General features: G+C 44.0%; 1 protein-coding gene across 2 annotated transcripts; it reads right to left on the bottom strand.

Moving 5' to 3' along the window:
• Positions 1-1,318: 1,318 nt before the first annotated feature.
• arhgap1 (Rho GTPase activating protein 1) lies at positions 1,319-22,977 on the bottom strand. Of its 2 annotated transcripts, none has more exons than XM_087835793.1 (13): positions 22,881-22,977; positions 16,111-16,314; positions 15,819-15,911; positions 15,627-15,714; positions 12,287-12,418; positions 10,353-10,439; positions 8,033-8,131; positions 7,311-7,418; positions 7,136-7,212; positions 5,989-6,066; positions 5,641-5,769; positions 5,443-5,546; positions 1,319-5,363 (listed from the first exon to the last, which is right to left on the bottom strand). In XM_087835793.1, exons 2-13 carry the CDS (start codon positions 16,232-16,234, stop codon positions 5,196-5,198), a joined length of 1,287 nt encoding a protein of 428 aa, XP_087691919.1. In that variant the 5' UTR covers positions 16,235-16,314; positions 22,881-22,977; the 3' UTR covers positions 1,319-5,195. The 2 variants fall into 2 exon arrangements, with proteins under 2 accessions (XP_087691919.1, XP_087691918.1); XM_087835792.1 differs by having other exon boundaries at positions 1,320-5,363; positions 15,819-15,917.
• Positions 22,978-23,015: the final 38 nt, after the last annotated feature.

The raw sequence follows: 23,015 nt of genomic DNA, 5'->3' as shown, positions 1-23,015 counted from the left end.
TACTTGTGCGTACTTGCGTTCTCGTGTACTCGTGATACGTCATCAGTCGGAGACCAAGTACTGTTCCAATTCGAAGTACGCATCAAGCCGAGAACACGAAAAAGTCCCGGATGTGTTCTCGCTCCGCCCGTTTTATCGAGCATGCATCGGTGGTGACTTGTGTGGACTTGGTACAGCGAAATATCCCAGAATGCATTTCGTCCAAAACTCAAACGCGGCAATGGCGGACGAGCGGGGCTAAAAACTTTTAAATATTAGTCTTTCTGGGTCACAAAATAAACTTTTAAGTTCTTTTCAAGCGAGAATGTAGCTGTGTAAACTTCGAATATCTGCTCAGTTTATCAAGATATCATATATTTCCAAACGAGCTCCGACGTTTTCGGAGACGTCTGTGACCCGCCAGCTCCACAGCAGACAGCGAGGTCGAGGATTATTACAGCCGGCGAGAACAGCCGACTCCCGGCACATTGTTTTCAACCCCCCCCCCCGCGGTCTTTTCGCTACTCAGGTTAAACAAACCCCAGCAGCTGTCTATTGTATTGAGTGTCCACTAAAATAAAAATAAAAGCGTTCTAACATCTCACCTGCTTGTTTTTATTAAGGTATGTACACGTATGTACATGTACACTATTTTTATTAATAGAGATTTCACTACTGAGGTTAAACATGATATATAAGTCACTTAGATCACTTCTAAATGTTAATGTTTGGTTTATTTCAGTGTTTTATTTGTTCCTGAGTAAACCGGTTTGGCTGTGATTAAAGTTAAGCTTCATAACATATTACTCACAGTTAAATTAAGGACGGCAGTAAAAACTCCAGACCTGTGACATCATCAAGTACGCTGGTGTTCCAATTGTACAAATCGCAAGTCCGTGCTCGCGAGTACGTAGTCGCCGAGAACGCGAGCACATACTCGCGTACTTGAGAATTGAGAAAGGGCCATATTTTTAATTAGGGTAAGATACAGGAACCAATGAACTGAAGCCTTTACAAATGAAGATGTGTAAATCTTACTGCATAACAAACTGTGTAAATGTGCATTTATAGTAAATCTGCAAAGGTTGATTCTGTTCATCAGGATGTTTTCAGTGGGAGAAACGCTCTCGTCACTCATCCAGGTGACGTCTTCAGTCTCAGCTGACTGCAGGTTTCCAGCCTTATGCAAATGTGCTGTTTACAGTTGAAGGCACATCGATATGGACACTGCCTCAAACAGGCAGTCTTATTAATGCATTTATGATACATTAATATGCATCATCTGTATAAATAAATACTAATGCAGACTGTAGTTCAGGTATTATACTGAGCTTTTCTATCAAAGAGCAGAGGCCCAGCTGTCATTCATCATTTCTTTATTGTTTGCACACATCAACATTACAGGATATCACCATTTATATCATACATGTATAAGACTGAGATCCACAACATATCAAAAGAGGATGAAAAAAAAGGAGTTGAGAAAATAAGGTCACTAAGTAAAAATAAATCCGCCTGGAAACCAATGAAATTCTCCCGTAGAGAAGTTCACTGTCACCATGACAACAGTTACAGTACAAAGACCCATAGATTAGAGAGGCTGTGACGGATCCGCAGAGTTGAGAAGAATCAGCGTTTCGGGAACGCGGGACACAGCTGACAGGTTTACAGCGGGTTAGGAAAGGAAGCGTTTTTCTCCGTCTCGCTCGCCTGGAGACTTTCAGCTACGTCATCTTAAAACCTGAAAATGAAACTAAACCGAGTTTTGTGAGAAGATCAGACGAGTGGGTTTACACTCGAAGCTCGATTTTGTAACGAAGACAAATCTCAAGTCTGCCGTCGCCATCGCAGCCGAGCTGTTCTCAACAAAGTCAGCGTTTGGGTGGAGGCCCCGCCGCACGTTTCACAGGCTGCTCCGAACACCAGCAAACTCGCTTCGTTGAACGTCTTATTTAATCTATGGCAGGATGATCACACTGGCACTTAGATGGCTAATCACATGACCACGCGGGGAAACCAATAAGGCACGAGCACGCACAAACACACACATTTAAAAAGTGCATCTCCACTAGCTTCTGTGAGTCAGATAAACTGCTTGGCTCGCTCTTTTTGTGTTTCACAGATATTTGAACAGATCGAAGATGACTCACAGTCAAACAGGAAGGTCTGTCTCACTACGTCACGCCATTAAAAAACAGAGATGCTACCACCTGACGACATTCACGCACAGCCCTCTGCACTGGTACACAAACACACATCATTAAAACAGGTAAACACTTGTTGTCGTTTTTGCTCTCAGCTTCAGTCAAACTGAAATTCTGAATGTTTTGGTGCTTTTCAGTCACATCGTTACAGGAACACCACAACACCGATAGTTACCCACTGATAGTTTGTTGCAATGAAACATCTAGTTGAACAGCATGTTTGGAGTCTTTAGAAACTGACTAAAGGAAAGACACAACTCGTCCGTGTCACGTGTCAAAGAAAACTACTGCAGGTGCTGTAATCATGGCGTACACTGTGAGGCTGTCCTTTACACGAAGACTCTGGAAACAGGACAAAAACAACGCTTAACAGGGCGCCGGGACAAAAACAGAGACATGCAGAAATAATGTTCCTCTCAGGAATTACAGGTGATTATTACAGGAACGATGATAAATGCAGGAAGCTTAAGGCCTCTGTGATCCAATTACGGCCACACAGTTCTCATTAAGCCACAGAAATTAAAACCCTCGTTAAGGAAAGTTGTAGCTGTGCTGCAGGCTGTGAAAGCAGCGATAACAGCGAAACCCTCAACAGCAAAGACACCCCGACCAACTCCCCACAGTGTCTGTGCATCACTGCTGAACCGTGAGATAAATGAGAACACACTGAAGCTTTTGGGAGACCATACAGTTGCTCCTGGGAACCTCTGCGAGAGCCCACGGTCACCTGTGTGCATCCAGTCCCTGCGCTCAGGAGGACGGAGGCTGCTGTTCACCTAACAGGACTCTGATCACACCAATCAACCACCGCTCATGTTGGCTGCTCTCTATAAGGACGGATTCATCTTTGGGTTTAGGAAGAAGAATTCACACGTTCCTCTCTCGCTACAGAGGAGACGGGTTACACTCCTCTACGCTCCTCACAGGCCGGCTTCTAAAGACCTGTGGTGACTAAAAAGGAATACTGGCTTGTGATTGGCCAAAGGGTGTGTTTCATCCTAGACAGCTCTGATCGAATGCATCTATATCCTACATTAATACTCAACAAACCAATGGATGAAGAGCTGGCCTGGAGCCACGGTGCCCTCTGAGGCATGTGGGGTCTGTTACCTGCTCAGTGCATTATGTGCAACTGCGGCACAAACACAGAGGCAAAAACCAGCACATAACTTGGACAGACTCCTGTAGTCAAAGCCTGAAACGACTCACAGTAAAACTCAGCGTCAGGTACTTCTACTTAATTAAATTTGGGACAATCACAGGAAATCAGACACCAGAATCATTCGTTATGTACACGGAAGTGACGCTGCTACAAATGACAGAAAGAAACATGAATGCATTACTATTACAACTTATATTATTACTGCGTGATGATTGTGCTCGCACACATCGCGTCTGCTCGCGCACATCGCGTCTGCTCGCGCACATCACGTCTGCTCGCGCACATCGCGTCTGCTCGCTCACATCGCGTCTGCTCGCGCACATCGCGTCTGCTCGCGCACATCGCGTCTGCTCGCGCACATCGCGTCTGCTCGCGCACATCGCGTCTGCTCGCGCACATCGCGTCTGCTCGCGCACATCGCGTCTGCTCGCGCACATCGCGTCTGCTCGCGCACATCACGTCTGCTCGCGCACATCACGTCTGCTCGCACACATCACGTCTGCTCGCACACATCACGTCTGCTCGCACAATCAGTCACACGGAGGCAACAGCAGAGACGCTGGCCTGTGGGAGTCCACCACGTGCCCGACCAACCTTCTCCCTGTAATTTAAACAACAACAACAACAACAACAGCGTCACATCTACACTTTGTTTGTCACTAAACCTGCAGAGTGCGAGTGTGAAGCCGTCACTCAGCACACTTTTGTAGCAGGACACCAGCTACAGGTGCAAATGACACTATTTGTGAAATTAAAGTCATATAAAGGAAGAGAAAGACTCCACGTGCACAGCTGTGGGTGGTTTCTGCCACTCCAAGTACAGCATTTCATCGATTGTCCACAAAGTTCACCATTCTGACGTTAACCTGAGTTGCGCCTCCACTCTCCTCATCAGCCCTCTCTTTAGTACAGAATCAGAATCTAAAGAAGGTTTGGTAACACGGGGGAAACGCCTTTTTGGCACTACGTAGAAAACAACACGACCAGCTGCTACTGACAGAGAAAAGATGCAAACCCGCCGCTGTGTGGAAGCAGCTGAATACAGATATGAACACATGCAGGGAGTGACGGAGGCATGGACGGAGCAGTTCGGGTGGTGGAGAAGCACGTGGCAGCGAATGACTAACCCTGCGTTCACACATGTAGTGATTTCAGATTTATGAGAGCTTTTATGCCCCTCCCCCAGTGTTACAGCTCTTTATAGCGAGCTGGCCTGATACGGCGTGAAACGACTTCACGTCACGTCAGATTCACGTTGTGCTCGTGGAGACTGTAGGAAGCACTGCGCTGATTTAAAGGAAGGGAAACGTGCACGTCATGACGTGTTTGTGGGATTTCATGATGCAAAGTGATGTCGAGAGTTATCACGACTTTAAGAAGACAAAGTGGATCCTGGTAGATTCCTGAGTGGGTGTGGCGACAGCGTGCCCACTCACGCAGGTGGTATCAGGGCCGCGGCGTTTCATGCCTCTAATTTAACGCTGGAACAAAACTGGGGATCTTTCTTGTTTACTCGCGCTTGCATTTCGTAGTGTTTTGTTATTTTTTGCTAACATTATTATTCTTTGCCTGAGCTCTAACACGTGTGCTGTTTCCACTTGTTTTCATGCTTGGAGTCAAAGAGAGAAGTTGGCAGACATGATAACAGGACGCTCAGAACGACTGGTGACACACGAATAACTTGGTCCACTGAATCTTTTTAGATGTGCGCGGCGTGTAAGAGACAGTCGGCCTGTCTGAGTACTTTGATGATGCTCCTAAGGTAAGCTAACGGCTAAATGCTGCAGGGGAAGGAGGGTCTCGGCGGCGTTTCACATTGGCAGAAAGAGCTCGGAGCAGAGGGCGGGACGTTAGGCGAACACCAGATGCTGCTGGTCCAGCAGGGTTCTCGTGAAGTTATTGATTGGTCCAATGGCGCTGAGCGACATGGCGTTGTCCCGCCCCCACAGCAGATTGGGACCAAAGACCACAGCCAGGTTACTGTTGGTCATCTTATTCACCTCACTGTTGGCTGATACCTAAACACACACACAGGATGTTGTAACACACAGAGAGGATGTTTTGTAATCAGCAGGATGTGCAGACCATCAGCTGTACCTGTGCCAGAAACGTGATGAGGTATCGCAGCGACGCGTAGTTTTCCTCTGGCAGCGACTCTACCAGCGTCTTCATTACTGTCACCTGACTCTCACTGGACACAGCTGGAACAAACAGTCATCAGGTGAACTGCTGTAGGGCAGGTGGGGGGGTGGGCTTCACACAGGTACGAGCTGAGACTCCTCTAACCGTACTTACAGGCAAAGTTGACGATGTCGTTGTAGAGCTGATAGGTGAGCAGAGGCTCGGGGAGTTCCCTCAGGAATGTTTTCAGGATGACAGCAGCCAGGTGCACATCCTCCATCTCTCTGAAGTTCACTGTCGCACCTGCAAACACACCAGTTCAATGAGAACAGAAGAAAACCCGAAGGGAGGCGAGCATCCCAACCCTGCTCTGACATGGAAGAAACCAGGTCCTCTGCAGCCTAACTGGTGTTTACAGAACAATCCACAACACAGAGGATCATAACTGACGTCACAGTGGAGGGGACTCCTCCATCATGAGTCTACAGCAGTGAATTTCAGCAGGGCAGTCAGAGCTCCTACCTGAGTTGTACCTGAGCTGGACCTCCTTCACCAGAGTCACGTTGGCAGATCGTCTGAAGATGCCCTCAATCTCCAAGCCTGACGCACACACAGACACACAGACGCACACAGACACACACAGTGAAAAAGAAAGAAAAGCGTTTCTTTCACACATAATGAGGCACAGCCTGAGTCTGCATCAGAGCACACACACAGGTATAAAGTCACCTGTGTGTGTGCAGCAGCTTTTAACCCTTTAAGACCTACCATAGAACCAAGTCCGCCAGAGCTTATATTATATGTTTACATGCTGTGGAGCCATTTTTGGGAGCATTTCAAGTTGCTATACATCAATACAACCATTACAGCCTAAATTTTAATAATATGTCTGCATTAAGTTCATAGTAATTACATAAATTGCAAAAAAGTGCAATAAACTACAAAAAAATTGAAAATTGTTTTTGTTTTTTTAACATATATTTCTAGTTAGAGAAATTTAAGAGGTTTATCCCTCAAAACTGTAAATACAAAAAAGTTGCACAAAATAGTTTCCCACCACAGGAAATGTATTTTGAGTGTCTTCATAGTTTTATTTTTGAAATACACCAATTTTTATACACTGCAGTAAAAACTAAAATAAATATTATGATACAAATTTGCAAAAAAGCAGCATGTGCATCAAAATAAACTATTTCCAGCAGTGCAATATGAGTCCTAAGCATCCCAGAAACCACACAGGTCATGGCGGACATGCAAAAGTTCACGCTGACGTCTATTCCAACGTAGGAAGTGTTACAAACAGCTGATCGGATCGGCAAAGCGTGTTTCTGGAATATTATGTTTTTGTTGCTGCAAGTGCTTTTTATGCAGTTTTTGCAAAACTATATGTGGAAGGAAACTGTGACCGAGGACAAGCTGATGGCATAAGATGTAAGTACAACTCCTCCGGTTTCATATGCAAAAAAAATGATTGTGCTAGCTCACGTGGTTGCAGAGCTACCGGGATTTAAAAATAGTTGCGCAAAACGGAGCGTGCCCGCTCTGACCGGCTTTAAAGGGTTAATTACAGTGATGTGAGCCAGTAAAAGCACAGGTGAGGCAGCCGTGTGTGCTCCTTGCAGACACAGCTCAGGGAGGAAAAGAACTCATCGCGTGTTTTGTTTGTTACCTTGCTCTGAGAGGAAGCCGACGGTGTCTCTCATCACCACAGGAACTGGATCGCCATCTGGATCCCTCTGTCTGAGCCTGACACGCACATTAAAACAACAAGCAGATTCAGAGGTCTATTTTTCCTTTATCTGGAAGCTTCTCTCACAGGGCCGTGTCTCTGAATCAGCACTTACAGCGTCAGTGGCACACCAAACACCTGGCTGGGAAGGGGAGGGCTGTGAGGAGGAGACATGGGGGGCTGCGTGGTGGCTTTCAGAGATGCTCTTAATTTGTTGTCATACCTGGCGCAGAGACAACGGGAGATATTAAAAAGTAACTCAGGGTTTCACTAAACTAAACCACAGAATGGAAGCAGTGCAGCAGTGAATCAACTCCATCAGTGGCAGCTTTTAAAATGCGTTGTGCATGAGCAGAACAACCACAGGAAGCATTCCCAAAGAAGATGCACATGGACAGGATGCAATGATGATGCTTAAAGTGACAATAATATGTGGAAACTGAGATTTGTCATCGTTTCCTGAAAACACAAACGCATGCTGACTTTAAATCCAGAAAGCTGAGATGGAGAGGGAAAATGTTTGGATGTAACAATTCTGCTGGGAGACCAGCAGCTGTGCCAGTGTGGGCTACATCGACGTGCGCTGCACGGGGTATTTGGATTGTGATGAAGCCACTTTCAGTAAGATAATACCATCCCACTTCCTGTGTTTGTTCCAACATGCCACTCTCAAGGAGTTCAAACACTTTCAACACTACAACCGCTCTCCTCACTTCTCATGCACACGGATAATAAGACGGAGGCGGCATTTAACCTTCAGTGAAACGTGCTGCTGCCATCGCTCAATGAGAAGACTGAATGAAAGGCACACATCTGATGTTTGGCAGGAACACTTACTCTCTGACGCGGGAAGGAATGACCAGCTGATCGCACTTGACCACGTCCTCCAGCTCGCTCAGATAGCTCACGTAGTTGATCTTCCTGCCAAACTTAAAGCTGAGAGAGAGAAAACGCGAGTGGTTGATCTGTGACTTTTTATAACCATGGAAACAGAAATGTAACAAAGTAGCAAACAGCACGTGATGTGCGCACCTTGTTATGGACATTTGAACAATAACCTGCAACAAACCCAGTGAGCTCGTTCTGAAGTGGTTTCATTAACACGTTCAGATCAAACAGTTTTCTGAGGTGGACACCTCCCTGAACTCTTACACGTTCCCAAACAAAGAACAAGCCACAACTCTCACATGCTGGCCCCTCTCACAGGGGGGCTCCTCCCTCACACAGACAATTATGACCTTGGTCTCTGCTTGGCCGTCACCTGAATATTTACATCTCTGATAAGGGGAAGGAGTCCCACTATCTGCTTAGCGTCTCCCGTTACAATGGCCTCACTGTGTGTAGAGCATACGTGAGAAAGTGACATTACTGTTACTAATGTGAAATGATTCAATATGTGATTAATACAACAGAAAACCTCTGGTTTGGTCAGAATATCTAAAGACGTTTGTGCACTTCCTGGAACGCTTCATATGCCAAGGAAGACAGCAACAAGCGACTCACCGATGAGTCCGTCTACGGGGAATTATGATTACATAATTCCCCCAAAATGACCGGCTATTTTTTCTGTTTTCGCTCGTGAACAGAGCCGGTCTAAAGGTCAGCGACTTACATAAAAATGTTCCTGTTGGAGAGAACAAAGCTTACAAAGTTAAGTGAATGGTTCGTCCTTCCAGCTGCAGCACTGTGACACTCTCTGTTGGCATAGCTACAAGATGATGTGCACGGTATAAAGCACCTCGACTGTTGTTGGGATTTGTTGCCATTTAATCGTGTTACTAGGAGTAAGGTGAACGGCAACTGCAAGATATTATATCGCAGATCTACATTCGGTCAGTCAGCTTTTTCTATAAAGGCCATCTGTGGAGCACACTTCCAACCGACATCAAACTGATTACAGACATTAGATCCTTTACATTGAAGGTTAAAGGAAAACCAAAGTTGTAGTCATTTTATCTGATGATTTTAATCTTATTTTAAATTATTGTCTATCAATTGTAATTGTATTTATGATGTAATTTGGTTTTATGAAAATGTTTTATTGTGATATGTATTTATTTAGATTGAAGCCCAACAAGGGACAATTGATGAAAATTAGCAGTAGCTATAAACCTGTGCGGTACATCAGTCTCATGTCTTGCACCTGAACTATGTTTAACTGCACTGTCCCTTTTAAATAAATAAACTCAAAAATTTAAATGAAACTGGTATCCAGTAAGAAGCAAACCTGAAGCAGGAACTGCAGACACATTTATGGCTGCAGTTCTCTGCTGCTGCCACTAGATGCTGCTAAAGTTCTGTCAATGTTAGTTACAATGACCCAAAATTCATATTCATTAATCATGTGCTTCCTTTTTAAATGAACATACGTCTCTTGAAAACCGCAGGAAGGGATCGTGTAATGATATCAGCTCACATAAGCATGCTGATGTGACACTACTGCACTCTTAGTTTTCTTATTAGTAAACTGATAACTGCTTACTGAGGGAACACATGCTCATCAGCATTTAGCATTAGTGGAGTCTGTATTTACCCACAATCCACAGGAGTAATGCTGGAGTACATGATGCTGTGTGGTACCCATGGCTGCCCGTTAGGCAGATTATATTAGCAGCATCTGACCCGACATCAAGCATATAAAAAAATCCTAGAAAATGTCATAAAATCAATCAGGGATTAAAAATCTGACTGACGTTATAAGTTGCACTTTAAAGCTGGTCGCTCTAAGTACAGACAGCTTCTCAATCATAGCAAGGATAAGTTCAAGTACTGGGTCGCCCTCTCTGAACCTTTGAAGTCAGGCGTTTGAAGTCTCACAGCCATAGCTGCATAAAATCGAGCCGTAACCTCGTGTTATAACCGTGCATCTGTCAAAGAGCGGCTCGTTCTGTAACAGGACGCCACAGCTGCAACAATCAGTCGTCACATTTCTCCCTATATCAACAGGAAGTGGATCACAGAGTAACGCACCCCCCCTATTCAGTTTTATTTATACAGCACCAAATCCCAACAGTCGCCTCGAGGTGCTTTGTAACAACATCAGCACAAACCTGTGTGTGTGTGTGTGTGTGTGTGTGTGTGTGTGTGTGTGTGTGTGTGTGTGTGTGTGTACTGGGGCTGCACATAATGGTCCCTGTCAGAGAAACCAGAAACGAACCTTATAATCGGTTTGAAGAGGATCAGCAGAGTCTTGATGAACATGGTGGGATGGACGATGTACAGGGCCTTGATGTTCTTCTTGTACCTGCAAACACATCACATGTTCTCACAAGGTGTGCTAACACACGTTAGCAACGATTACAAGAGCAAACACAGAAATGTGACAGCATCTGCTGTCCACAGGTTATACAGGCAGCACTGTTGAGTGAATGACTGAATCATGTGCTGCCAGCGATGAGCAGGTGAAAGTAATGCGAGGACATGTAACTGTAGACCTGCTTTTATCAGCCAAACTGAATGGCTGTGTGCTCGCCTGCTGCTGTGCAAAGTGCAAATTAACTGTGTGAAAGTGATTAAAGACAAAAGCAGGGCTCAGCTTCGCTATTTTGAATAGTGGGAACACGGCTGAAGCCATCCGCACATGTTACTGTAACTGTGTGCAGTTTATGAAACACTGCACACAGTATTTGTTTCCACTGCATTCAAGAGAAAAACCAGTACCATATCACTGTGCACCTCTGCTTAAATACAGAAGTGAGGGGAAAACATTCAGAGCTTCTCACGTGTGCAGGACGGCTCCTTTCTCCTTGACTCATCCTGTCTGTACTTCCTCTGTGGACTACGGTGCTCACAGGAAGTACAGAGAAATTACTTTCTGACAAAAAGTGACATTCCCTGTTTTTCTTCATTTGTTTTGTTCAAAGAGGAGAACGCTGGCACAAGTTTAAACTTAGTAACATTTAAAAAGAAAATAAAAGTTTTTTTTAACCAAATCAGTCATAATTATGCAAAGTCATGATGTTTAACCCTTTAAGACCTACCATAGAACCAAGTCCGCCAGAGCTTATATTATATGTTTACATGCTGTGGAGCCATTTTTGGGAGCATTTCAAGTTGCTATACATCAATACAACCATTATAGCCCAGATTTTAATAATATGTCTGCATTAAGTGCATAGTAATTACATAAATTTCAAAAAAGTGCAATAAACTACAAAAAAATTGAAATCGTTTTTGTTTTTTTAACATATATTTCTAGTTAGAGAAATTTAAGAGGCTTATCCCTCAAAACTGTAAATACAAAAAAGTTGCACAAAATAGTTTCCCACCACAGGAAATTTATTTTGAGTGTCTTCATAGTTTTATTTTTGAAATACACCAATTTTTATATACTGCAGGAAAAATGAAAATAAATATTATAATGCAAATTTGCAAAAAAGCAGCATCTGCATCAAAATAAACTATTTCCAGCAGTGCAATATGAGTCCTAAGCATCCCAGAAACCACACAGAAAGTCATAAAGTCAAAGATAACTTTTAAAAACACCAGTATAGGCTCATGAGGCCCTGATGGTAAAAAAAAACTACATTTCCGCGAAAATGACGTCACTTCCTGTTTCGGGCAGGTCATGGCGGGCATGCGATAGTTCGCACTGACGTCTATTCCAACGTCTATGAACAGCTGATCGGATCGGCAAAGCGTGTTTCTGGAATATTATGTTTGTGTTGCTGCAAGTGCTTTTTATGCAGTTTTTGCAAAGCTATATGTGGAAGGAAACTGTGACCGAGGACAAGCTGATGGCATAAGATGTAAGTACAACTCCTCCTGTTTCATATGCAAAAAAAATTATTGTGCTAGCTCACGTGGTTGCAGAGCTACCGGGATTTAAAAATAGTTACGCAAAACAGAGCGTGCTGCTCTGACCGGCTTTAAAGGGTTAAAACATCCAGTGTTGGAAGTGACTATGCCAGGCTGAAGGCTTTGGGATACGTTTACCCTGGTGTGGAATTGTGATGTATCCGGTACAGACAGAGGTTAGTCTGCAGAAGCCATTGATCAGGTTAATAAATGCAAAGAGCAGCAGTAGGACCAACTGTAAACAGGTATAACATGATAAGTGAGACTCGTGTGCAGTGATGTGTTGGAGATTACTTTCTGTCAAACTCCCTGTATGCATCCCGCACCCAGCTGAGGGAAGGTTTGTTTTCACTGGTCAGCCCGTGATGAAAGTAGATCAGAGTGTAGTCGCTCTCCACATACTGATCCAGGGTTCCTTTGAGATACCTGAAAAACATGAGCAAGTCTTTGTAAACGCAGAAATATCTTTATCTACTCACATAACTTTGTTGGTTAGTAACTACTGCACCTGAGGGCTTCACATCAACTACTTTCATACCAGATGGATGAGTGAATCTCTTTACTCTGTCCCTACAGGAAGGAGCCTTCACAACATTTTCTAAAAACTGCAGCTTTACGTTCACCGGATCGCTCGTTACACCCAAACACAGCAAAGCAGAGACACAGCCATGCCTTCTCCATTCATTCCAATTATGATTACCTGGGGCAGTGGTGAATACACCATTTCATAACAGGATTACTCCCTGACTGTGGAAACATCAGGCAGTTATTACAGTCTTTAAAATAACAATAAAAAGACCACAATCATCTCCATCACAGTCTCCTCTTTGTAAAAGTAACCAGTCTGTCAGCAGGAAGGCGAGAGTGGGAGACCAGGTCAGACACTCAGAGGCCCCACAGTGGAAGCTACAGGTAGAACAATGGTGACCACCAACTAGGGCTGCCACGATTAGTCGACTAGTCACGATTACGTCGACTATCAAAATCGTCGACGACTGATTTAATAGTCAAAGCGTCGTTTGAAGCTTTGTAAGATCACAAAAGACGCAGGAATAAGTAGCAGGATTTAAGAGTGTAATAACGGACTGAAACAGAAGATGGCAGCACTACATGTACAAGGATGCCAGCTGCCGTTAAACCCCGAAGAAGAAGCAGCTGTGTCCCAGAATTCATAGCGCGGCCCAGCTCAGTTTCCAACAATGGCGGCAGCTAGTTAGTGTCACTACCCGATCCGTACCGGAAACCCGATCGGTACCCCGCATGCGCGAAAGGTGTCTACTTCCAGTCGTAGCGTTTTACGATAGTTATGGGTCAGAGTACCTGTTAAAATGTTTAGAATAATAAGTATATCTTAAAATGTTTGCAATAATGAAGCATTTCAGTACAATGTAGACAAAAACGAAAAATAAAAAGATAGTGACAGATCAGGACTCCCCGATCCATACTGCGCATGTGCAGATGTTTTCTTCTTCTTCTGTTCGTTTAATAGCAGTTTACTCCCCAGTGTACGAGGATACTGCCACCTGCTGACCGAGCGAATGAACCCTATTATAAACTGAATTGGCGTCATTACAAACGTGTGTTAAATTTGATTTAGTGATAGTCGAGTGTGTTTATGCTCGTCTGTGTGGAGAGGATTGACTGGAATAGTGATGATGATGTCCGCTATCACTGTCAGTTGTCAGTAAACACTTAATCTGGCTGATGAATCTTCACGTGACACATTGCTAAGTCAATATTATTAAGTCTGTAATTAGGCGCCATTCTTCTTATTTTACGGCGCTGTTGTTCAATCGGGGAACGCTCTCTGTTGAGGAGAAAAGCATGACTTTGTTTGTATACGGATTATCCATTGTTTAAATGTCCCGGGCAGTCGAAAAGGAGGCAGAGCTGTTGAAAAATGCTAGGAGCTAACTGGGCGCTAACCGTATCATTCAAATATATTGAATGTCGCAATGTTGGCAAAGAGAGGAAGTGACGTAAGATTTGCGCATGCGGGGTACCGATCGGGTTTCCGGTACGGATCGGGTAGTGACAGTTAGTTTTAATATCACTCTTATTATTCTTTCTGGGTCACAAAATAAACGTTTAACATATTTTCAGGCGAGAATGTAGCTGTGTAAACCTCAAATTTCTGCTCAGTTTATCAAGACACCACATATTTTCAAAAGCGCTCCGACGTTTTCGGAGACGTCTGTTAGCCACTAGCTCGATAGCTAGCCGGGGGCTAGGCTAACTAGAGCCGTGAGAGCACCGGACTCCCGGCAAACCGTTTTCAAACCCACCGCCGTCTTTCGCTACTCAGGTTAAACATGATATATAAGTCACTTAGATAACTTAAAAATGTTATTGTTTGGCTTTTTTCAGTATTTTATTTGTTCCTGAGTAAATCGGTTTGGCTGAGATTAAAGTTATAGTTTTTACACAGCTGAATAAATGTCAAGCAGACAGCTGATTATCAGAAGTGTGAGATGCTCGAGAATTTACTCCGGTGTCCTGTTATATTTTAGATAGCAAGGAGTTTATTAAACTTCACCGAAACAATCTGCAAACGTCATTAAAATTTAATAAACTATCATCTTGTCTTTATTTTTAGTTAGCACATACCTTAAACACTTAAAGCTGTAAGCTAATGATAGTTATATAAGAGCAGATGCTGCTGGTGCAATAAGCTGTACGTTTTACATTGAATGCATGATTTGATGCAAAAATAATCGGTGACTAGTCGACTATCAAAATAATCGTTTGTGGCAGCCCTACCACCAACCAACACTTCCAGCACCACTGACACTTGACTGCTCAGCCACGGCTCTAATGCTTGCACTGCTGATCCTTCAGTAGCAGCTGTCAGTCTTTGGACTAATCTTCTCTCAGTGTCACTGATGCAAATCTTGTTCTTGTACTTAACAATAATGGATCGCATTTATAAAGCGCTGTACACTTCCACTATTCATTCACTCTCACATTCACACACAGGTGGAGGCAGCTACACTTTCTGTCTTTAGATACAGCGTGATGACCAAAGACCAGCATCTACACTAAACATCAGAGCCATTTGGCCTAGCTGACATCAGCTGGTGTGAGCTAAGGCCGCGGTGTTATCAGTGTCTAATAAATGTGCCACAGATGTAGATGTAGTCTGGGCTTTAAAAAGAGCACAGTGCTGTAGCGCAGCGGTCCCCAACCCCCGGGCCTCGGACCGGTACCGGTCCGGGAGTCGTTTGGTACCGGGCCGCGAGAGTTGAGGCTCAGGTGTGAAATGTTTGGTTTTCGGGGTTTTTATCGGTTTTCAGCGTTATTTTGTTATCGTTTTTATCGTTTACTCGGTTTTCCTGGGTCTTTTCACGTGTGTTATGAATAAATCTTCTTTTTTTGGTACCGGTACTAGTTTTATTTTGTTGTATTTATCCGCGACACCTTAAAGGCCGGTCCGTGGCACAAAAAAGGTTGGAGACCGCTGCTGTAGAGAAACGTGAAATTGGATCAAGTGCCCAAAAGACAGCGCAGTGACAGAACAACACTACAAGTCTACAACTCCCACTAAAGTGTCTGTAAATCCCACTTCTCCTTAAATCGTGTCACATGACAAAAACGCTGGCAAAGCCTAAAGGTTCGTGGTCACATTACTACTTACATCAGCAGCTTATGATGGTCCAGCTGGTGCTGCGGAGGCATCCTGCAGGCGTTAAACACGATCACCTTCCTGCCAAAGTTGTCATCACCTACGGACGCAGACATGGACTCGCCGTTACTTCCACTACAAGATTTTACTTTTCAAAAACATATATTTCCAGACTGAAAGGTCAGCTGTGACTGAAGAACTGACCGGCCACTTCGATGATCTGATGTCTGGCAATGTCATAGAAAGGGTGGTCCCAGGGCAGGTGTGGAGAGCTGGCGTCAAACTGCTGGGAAACATCTGTCTCTGAAACACACACACAGTTAATACAAGACAATAATCACAGCATTACATCAGCATGAAGCCCTTCATATTTAAACGTGTGTTTGTATGTAACATCTTAAGATGAACCCCAGCTGGTCAGAGCTCCTACAATCCTTCGTTTGAAACATGAGATGAGATGACATCATGGGCAGGTGTGGACACACATCCCTCTCACCTGACTTGCTGAGGAAAGACTCATCAGCGGGCCACTGCTGGTCCTCTATGGTAGTCAGCTTCAGCTGGCCTAGCTGCGCCGTTGCAGAGTCGTCGCCCACATCTACCAGCAGTTCTGAAGACATCGCACACACGTGCGCTCTCACATACACACAGGCTGCACAGCGATGTCCTTGTTCAGCTCACTCAAACATACACACGCAAGCTGCAAGAGACACAAACGCTTCAGGTCAGCACATCTCAGCCAAACTGTTTGAACCTGATACTGTGACATTATATAAAACAGACCCAGATCAAATCAAACATGGACATTTCTGCACAACTGATGCATCAAAAGCAACATGAAGTCACGCCCGTAAAGTTTCTAAGAAACATGAGACATTTGAACTTCCATAGAATACACTGTCCCTTTATCACACTCATTTAGGGCTGCCACAAACGATTATTTTGATAGTTGACTAGTCACCGATTATTTTTGCGATTAGTCGACTAATCAGATCATGCATCCATTAGACGTACAGCTTATTGCACCAGCAGCATCTGCTCTTATATAACTATCATTAGCTTTTAGCTTTAAGTGTTTAAGGTCTGTGCTAACTAAAAATAAAGACAATATGATCCATCCATCCATTCGCTTCCGCTTATCCTTTTCAGGGTCGCGGGGGGCGCTGGAGCCTATCCCAGCTGTCATAGGGCGAGAGGCGGGGTACACCCTGGACAGGTCGCCAGTCTGTCGCAGGGCCAACACACAGGGACAGACAACCATTCACACTCACATTCATTCGCACATTCACACCTAGTGGCAATTTGGATTATCCAATTAACCTATCCCCACAAGCTGCATGTCTTTGGACAGTGGGAGGAAGCCGGAGTACCCGGAGGGAACCCACGCAAACACGGGGAGAACATGCAAACTCCACACAGAAAGACCCCGGCCTGATGGTGGAATTGAACTCAGGACCTTCTTGCTGTGCGGCAACAGTGCTAACCACCGTGCCGCAGACAATATGATTGTTTATTAAATTTTAATGAAGTTTGCAGATTGTTTCAGTGGAGTTTAATAAACTCCTTGCTATCTAAAATATAACAGGACACCGGAGTAAATTCTCGAGCATCTCACACTTCTGATAATCAGCTGTCTGCTTGACATTTATTCAGCTGTGTAAAAACTATAACTTTAATCTCAGCCAAACCGATTTACTCAGGAACAAATAAAATACTAAATAAATAAGCCAAACAATAACATTTTTAAGTTATCTAAGTGACTTATATCATGTTTAACCTGAGTAGCGAAAGACGGCGGTGGGTTTGAAAACGATTTGCCGGGAGTCCGGTGTTCTCACGGCTCTAGTTAGCCTAGCCCCCGGCTAGCTATCAAGCTAGTGGGTAACAGACGTCTCCGAAAACGTCGGAGCGCTTTTGAAAATATGTGGTGTCTTGATAAACTGAGCAGATATTTGAGGTTTACACAGCTACATTCTCGCCTGAAAATATGTTAAACGTTTATTTTGTGACCCAGAAAGAATAATAAGAGTAATATTAAAACTAACTAGCTGCCGCCATTGTTGGAAACTGAGCTGGGCCGCGCTATGAATTCTGGGACACAGCTTCTTCTTCGGCGTGTAACGGCAGCTGGCATCCTTGTACATGCAGTGCTGCCATCTTCTGTTTCAGTCCGTTATTACACTCTTAAATCCTACTACTTATTCCTGCGTCTTTTGTGATCTTACAAAGCTTCAAATGACGCGTCGACTATTAAATCAGTCGTCGACGATTTTGATAGTCGACGTAATCGTGACTAGTCGACTAATCGTGGCAGCCCTACACTCATTGTTACCCAAATGATTGAGTTTAAAAGATGAAAAAATGAAATTCATTAGTGATTGATGCTGCTGCAGTGGGTGACTCTTTCTCACAGCCTCTAATTATTCCGATCACACCTCCATAAATAAACAGTTACACAGTTACACAGAACATCTTAGCGATGCTGAAGTGGTCGTACAGTTTCCTTTGGCTTATTAGATCTGCACAAACCATAAGCAAAGACTACTATAGATCTGCACTGCAGAGTAACACAACTCAGCCCTATAGAAACATACCACAACCATGACGAATGCATGAAAGACAAGAAAAACGACATAATGTGTGCTGACATGAATCGCCCAACATCAACTTGATCAATTCGTCTGAGCTGACGATGGACAAGAATGTACAGCATCCTGTGCAGGAAGACACTAAAATCACCAACACCTGCATTATATCAGGAGAAATGCACCGGGATCTCACGACTGTGTGAGTTTCACCTCACGCAAGTCCAATGAATGAAGTACTTTAGATTTTGCATCTTGATAAATAAATACAAGGTGAAAAAACAACTTGTCTGCAAAGATGAATTTACAGGTAGCTGTGGCAGAGTGTAAAGATAAAAGCAGCGCTGATATGATTTCATTTGTGTAAAGCTTTGGTACTTTTTTACTTCCGAGAGGTGCACTGAGTTTAGCTGGCGAGCTGTCCAGGGTGTACCCCGATTCTCTCGGCATGGTAACTGAGGTAGGCTCCAGATGTTTTATTCATATAAATAAAACATCCGCTGGCATATTGACTGATGCACAAACCTCTCCCGGTGACAGCTCCCACAGCTGGAGCTTCAGCTGAAGGAGATGTTAATGAGAGAAATAGCCCACTCACCACAGAAAGAGTGCGTGATACAAAGAGCCTGTGTGACACTGGATTTTATTGTCACTGGTGTGCCAACCCTCAGTGGATTTTTGTTACTCTGAGTAGTTTTAGTTCAAGAAAAATGAAGACACCTTTTCACCCTCAGGAGCTTTGGCCATGCTCCAGGTGGTGACTTACCATCAGTTGCTGCATGCTTTCTGTTTCTGTGCTGCAGGAAACGGCAGAGTCACACAGAGCTATGGATGTGTGTACAAGAACAGTATCAGGGACACATTTTTGAGATTTTTAAAATTCTGTTTTGTTTCTTTTTCTAACCTTCATTTCACCAGGAAGTAAAACTCTAGAAGCTAAGATTCTCTTCTGAGAGTTTCTTAGTGTGGCTAGGGTTAACCCAGCAGGCAGTTTCACTGGTGAGAAACCAGGAAAGCTCAGGCTTGAACCCGAGTAACCAGTGAGCCTCACAGGATGTGTGAACATCATTTGCTGAGTTTTCTTCTCAAGCAAGAAGAAAGCAATGAAAGAATAACTCTGACGCTGAACAGTGGCCTGAGATGTGCAGCAGCAGCAGCAGAGAGACAGATTAGTCTCAGAGTGCCACCACAGTTTGGTCCTGCTTTTTTGTTTTTTAGCTTCAGCAAACAGAAAAAGCTTTATATCTGATAAATCTGAAGAAAGGATTCATCATCACTCCCTGTGGAACTTCTCTTTAGTCTGACGACTTTCAAATGGAGCTCCAACAATAAAAGCACGAGCCACTTCCTCAGTTTAATGACTGCATCACTCCTCTCCTCACTTATTAACTGCCCATATTTTCTACATGCTTCCTTCTTATCTACCATCCCCCACCTATTTACTCCACTCTTACTCTCATGCCCACACACGTACACACACGCAGCTGTGATGTTATGCTAGCTGACAGCATGTAGCTTTAAATAAATATCGCTACTAACCAGCAGACACAGTCGGCCAATTGCTGCAGCCAAATACACACACGGACAAACTGAGTGAAAAGCAACTGTTTGCACACTATCTGCATGTCAGTCAGTAACCACGCAGCTGTCGGGGAGGATGTTGGTCAACGTTTATGATGATGTGAACAGTAACAGGTTCCTCATTTCCTTTCTCTTCGTTCAGTTCCTAAACTGAGCAGACCAGTGGAGGTCACAGCAGTGGGTCAGGGGCACACAACCTGACTGTGAGTTTATTTCTATGACAAAGTTTCACACGCTACATTCATACTGAAACAGGTAAGCTCGCTCCAGGCACTTCAGGTCTGACAGCTCTGGAGTCAAAATGTTTGCTTTCGTGGCGTTCAGTCATATTGCACTGGATGATCTGTTGCTATTTCCTAATTTATTGAGCCTATTTGGCTTTTTGGTTTTTTAAGCTGAGAAGCACTGAAAAGATGTAATGCTAAAGTTTCAGGATCATCACTCTGATGGTGGAGGAGACGCCCAAGTGTAAATAGTCAGAGGTCAGGAGAAGAGGAACCAGAACGCAAAGCAAACGCAAACCTCTCTGTTCAGTTTAAAGTAGGTTTCTTTGCGTTTGCTTGGTTTTTTTAACCAGATAGTTGCATCCTTAGTGTCGACAAGGTTAGCTCAGGATTGGATCTGATAGGGCATGGGTGTCAAACTCAAGTCCTAGAGGGCTGGTGTTCTGAAACTTTTAAATATGCCACTGCTGCAACACAACTGAGAAAGAATTAGTAGGTCATTAGTAAGACCTACTAGCTATAGAACGTACGGTTACTCTGTAACCTTGGATCTCTGTTACATATGTTACAAATGATGACAACGCTGAATCTTGTGTACCCATGCAGTGTATCCAGCCACAACACCATGTATGCATGAAGCATTGTTTGTGGATCGTGTTGCACTACACATACACACATACACACATATATATATATATACACACACACAGAAAAAGCCACTTTGTGTACATATGAGCATCTAACAGAAGCACCCAGCGAGCACAGTACCCTGCCCCCTCTATTCCTCTTCTCTCAGCACTGCAGAGCAGCTGAGGAGGGCAGTTTAGTCAAAGCATGCTCCAGGGGCTCAGGAAATGATTCCTAGCAAAGCTCTAGTGCAGAAAAAAAGCCATGGAGTAACACAATATTATTACTGAGCATTTCCACGTGTGAAACACTGCTCTACTTATTTTATGCTTTTATGGCATTTCAGCTTCAGTAGTCTAAATACTACCAAAGGGTTCATCCCTACCAGCAGCATGCACCTTCAAATATGCAAAAGAAAAAACATAATACTGGCATGTACATGCAAGCAGCAGCAACACTCACTCCCTCCATTTCTCCCACACACGCACCTGCAGTAACATTTCTGCACCACAACACAGTTTCTAATGCCGACCAGAGACTGACACTGACCTTAAACTCCAATCACCTCTAGCTGGGGAAGTTCATTTCATGTTTTTTTTACCTGAGGGACGCCACAAAAATAAGAAGAAGCTGAACAATGGGAACCAAGAAGCCCACAAAAAAGCAACCGCTGTTTCTGACATGACATATATGTAAGGAACAGCTCGTTTCATCTTCCTGCATGCAACTCACTGATGTTTGAAATCACTGCTACAGCTTTCATTTCAACGCAGCTTTAGCCCCAGTCGTCTTGGTGGGTTACATTTATTTATAAAATGTATTTTAAGATGTTTATACTTTAGAGGCCTTTTCAGTCATGATCACCTAACACTGCTGGCTGCTTGAATCAGTCAAAATGATGACACTGTGCAATTCAGGCAAGGGTCACTTTTACATTCAGGTTTGGTAAATATCACAGGCGTAGAGTTGCTGTGACAAAGGCATGAGGCTGAACTTTGCAGCTAGTAATAATAATATAACTGAGGCCACAACTATACTTAAAAAAATTCTGAACGTTGTAAAACTGTATGTGTCTGTCTGTTAATGTGACTGCACACATTCACACAAGTACCAGACCAATCAGTGTGATCAGGTCCAGCATAGGAGCAGTGCACTCCAGAGTTTAAGGAACATCACCACGATGCATTTCAGATATGAAGCACGCAGCCAGGCTGTGACTGGTGTCCCGGGTTGTTCAAAGCACTGAGGTTACTTTTAATATTTCTAAAGCCCAGAGATGATCCAATCCAAATAATTATCTCAACCGGAGGAAAGAAGGGCACAACTATAAAAGGACTGTTGGCTTATCCTGTCACAAGACAGCAGAACGCGTCATTTTTTTAATCACCTCTATTTTAAACAGAATAGTTTCGCATTTTGTTCATTCAGAACCTCCGCCTGCCACCAGGGCAGTTTACTGCAGAGGGTGTAGCTCACAGACACCATCAGCCTGATTCTGTAACCTCTGCGTCAGTATGAAACTACACCCAGAGGCTGTCTCATTATTTGCAATGTCTAATGTAAAGTTTTCCAGTAAATATCAATCATAACTGATAAACTACGAAATACAGTGTAGTGTGTAAGTGGAAGGGACATCACTGCAAGCTATGAACACACTGATGCACTACCATAACATGATAATGTGTGATATATGCACATTTTTGAAGTGAGACGTCATCTTTGGGGAAATGCTACGAAGGATTCTGGGGGAAGGAGAGAAGAGCATAAAACCCGAACGGAGTTTGGCGGGCTGAGCAGACACCTTCACTGGTAGTCCAGTGATAAAAGCAACAAGTGAGCAGCTGACCTTTTACCTTTTACTTTTACCAAACAGCTCAGCAGGAGAAACGTTTCAGTGTCAGTAGCTGCGGAGTCAGTAAAGCTGAACAGGCTAACGCAGCCACACTCGCTGGTCATTATCACACAGCGAAACGCATTAGCCTAGCAAGCTGGCTCGGCTACATTCACCATATTCGGCACACGGATGCACATTTCATAAACAGCCTTTCATACGCTGTGAGGCTTCAGTAACTGAAATGACGCTTAGCTGGGCTAAACCAGAACACCGCAGTGTTAACAAATGACCTCATCACAACAAATTAGCCCCACAACACCCGACTAACAGCGCACGAGCAGCACAGCGCGTGAGCCCCGCGTGCTTCTAACATGTTCAGTTTCTACCAAACACATCATCATAAAATTTGTTTTACCGTAATAATGCAGCTGCTCTGTTACAACCGATTCACTTTGTGGCGTCTGAAGTCAACGTAGACCGTTGTCAGCAACAACCCTGCGTCAGCACCTCTTCCGGTTTGTTGTTTTCAAAATAAAGCTATCAATTCAGT

Source organism: Neolamprologus brichardi, chromosome 23 (genome assembly GCF_056152115.1).
Source record: "Neolamprologus brichardi isolate AB-2024 chromosome 23, ASM5615211v1, whole genome shotgun sequence".
Classification (NCBI taxonomy): domain Eukaryota; kingdom Metazoa; phylum Chordata; class Actinopteri; order Cichliformes; family Cichlidae; genus Neolamprologus; species Neolamprologus brichardi.
This window is presented reverse-complemented; position numbering and strand designations above follow the sequence as displayed.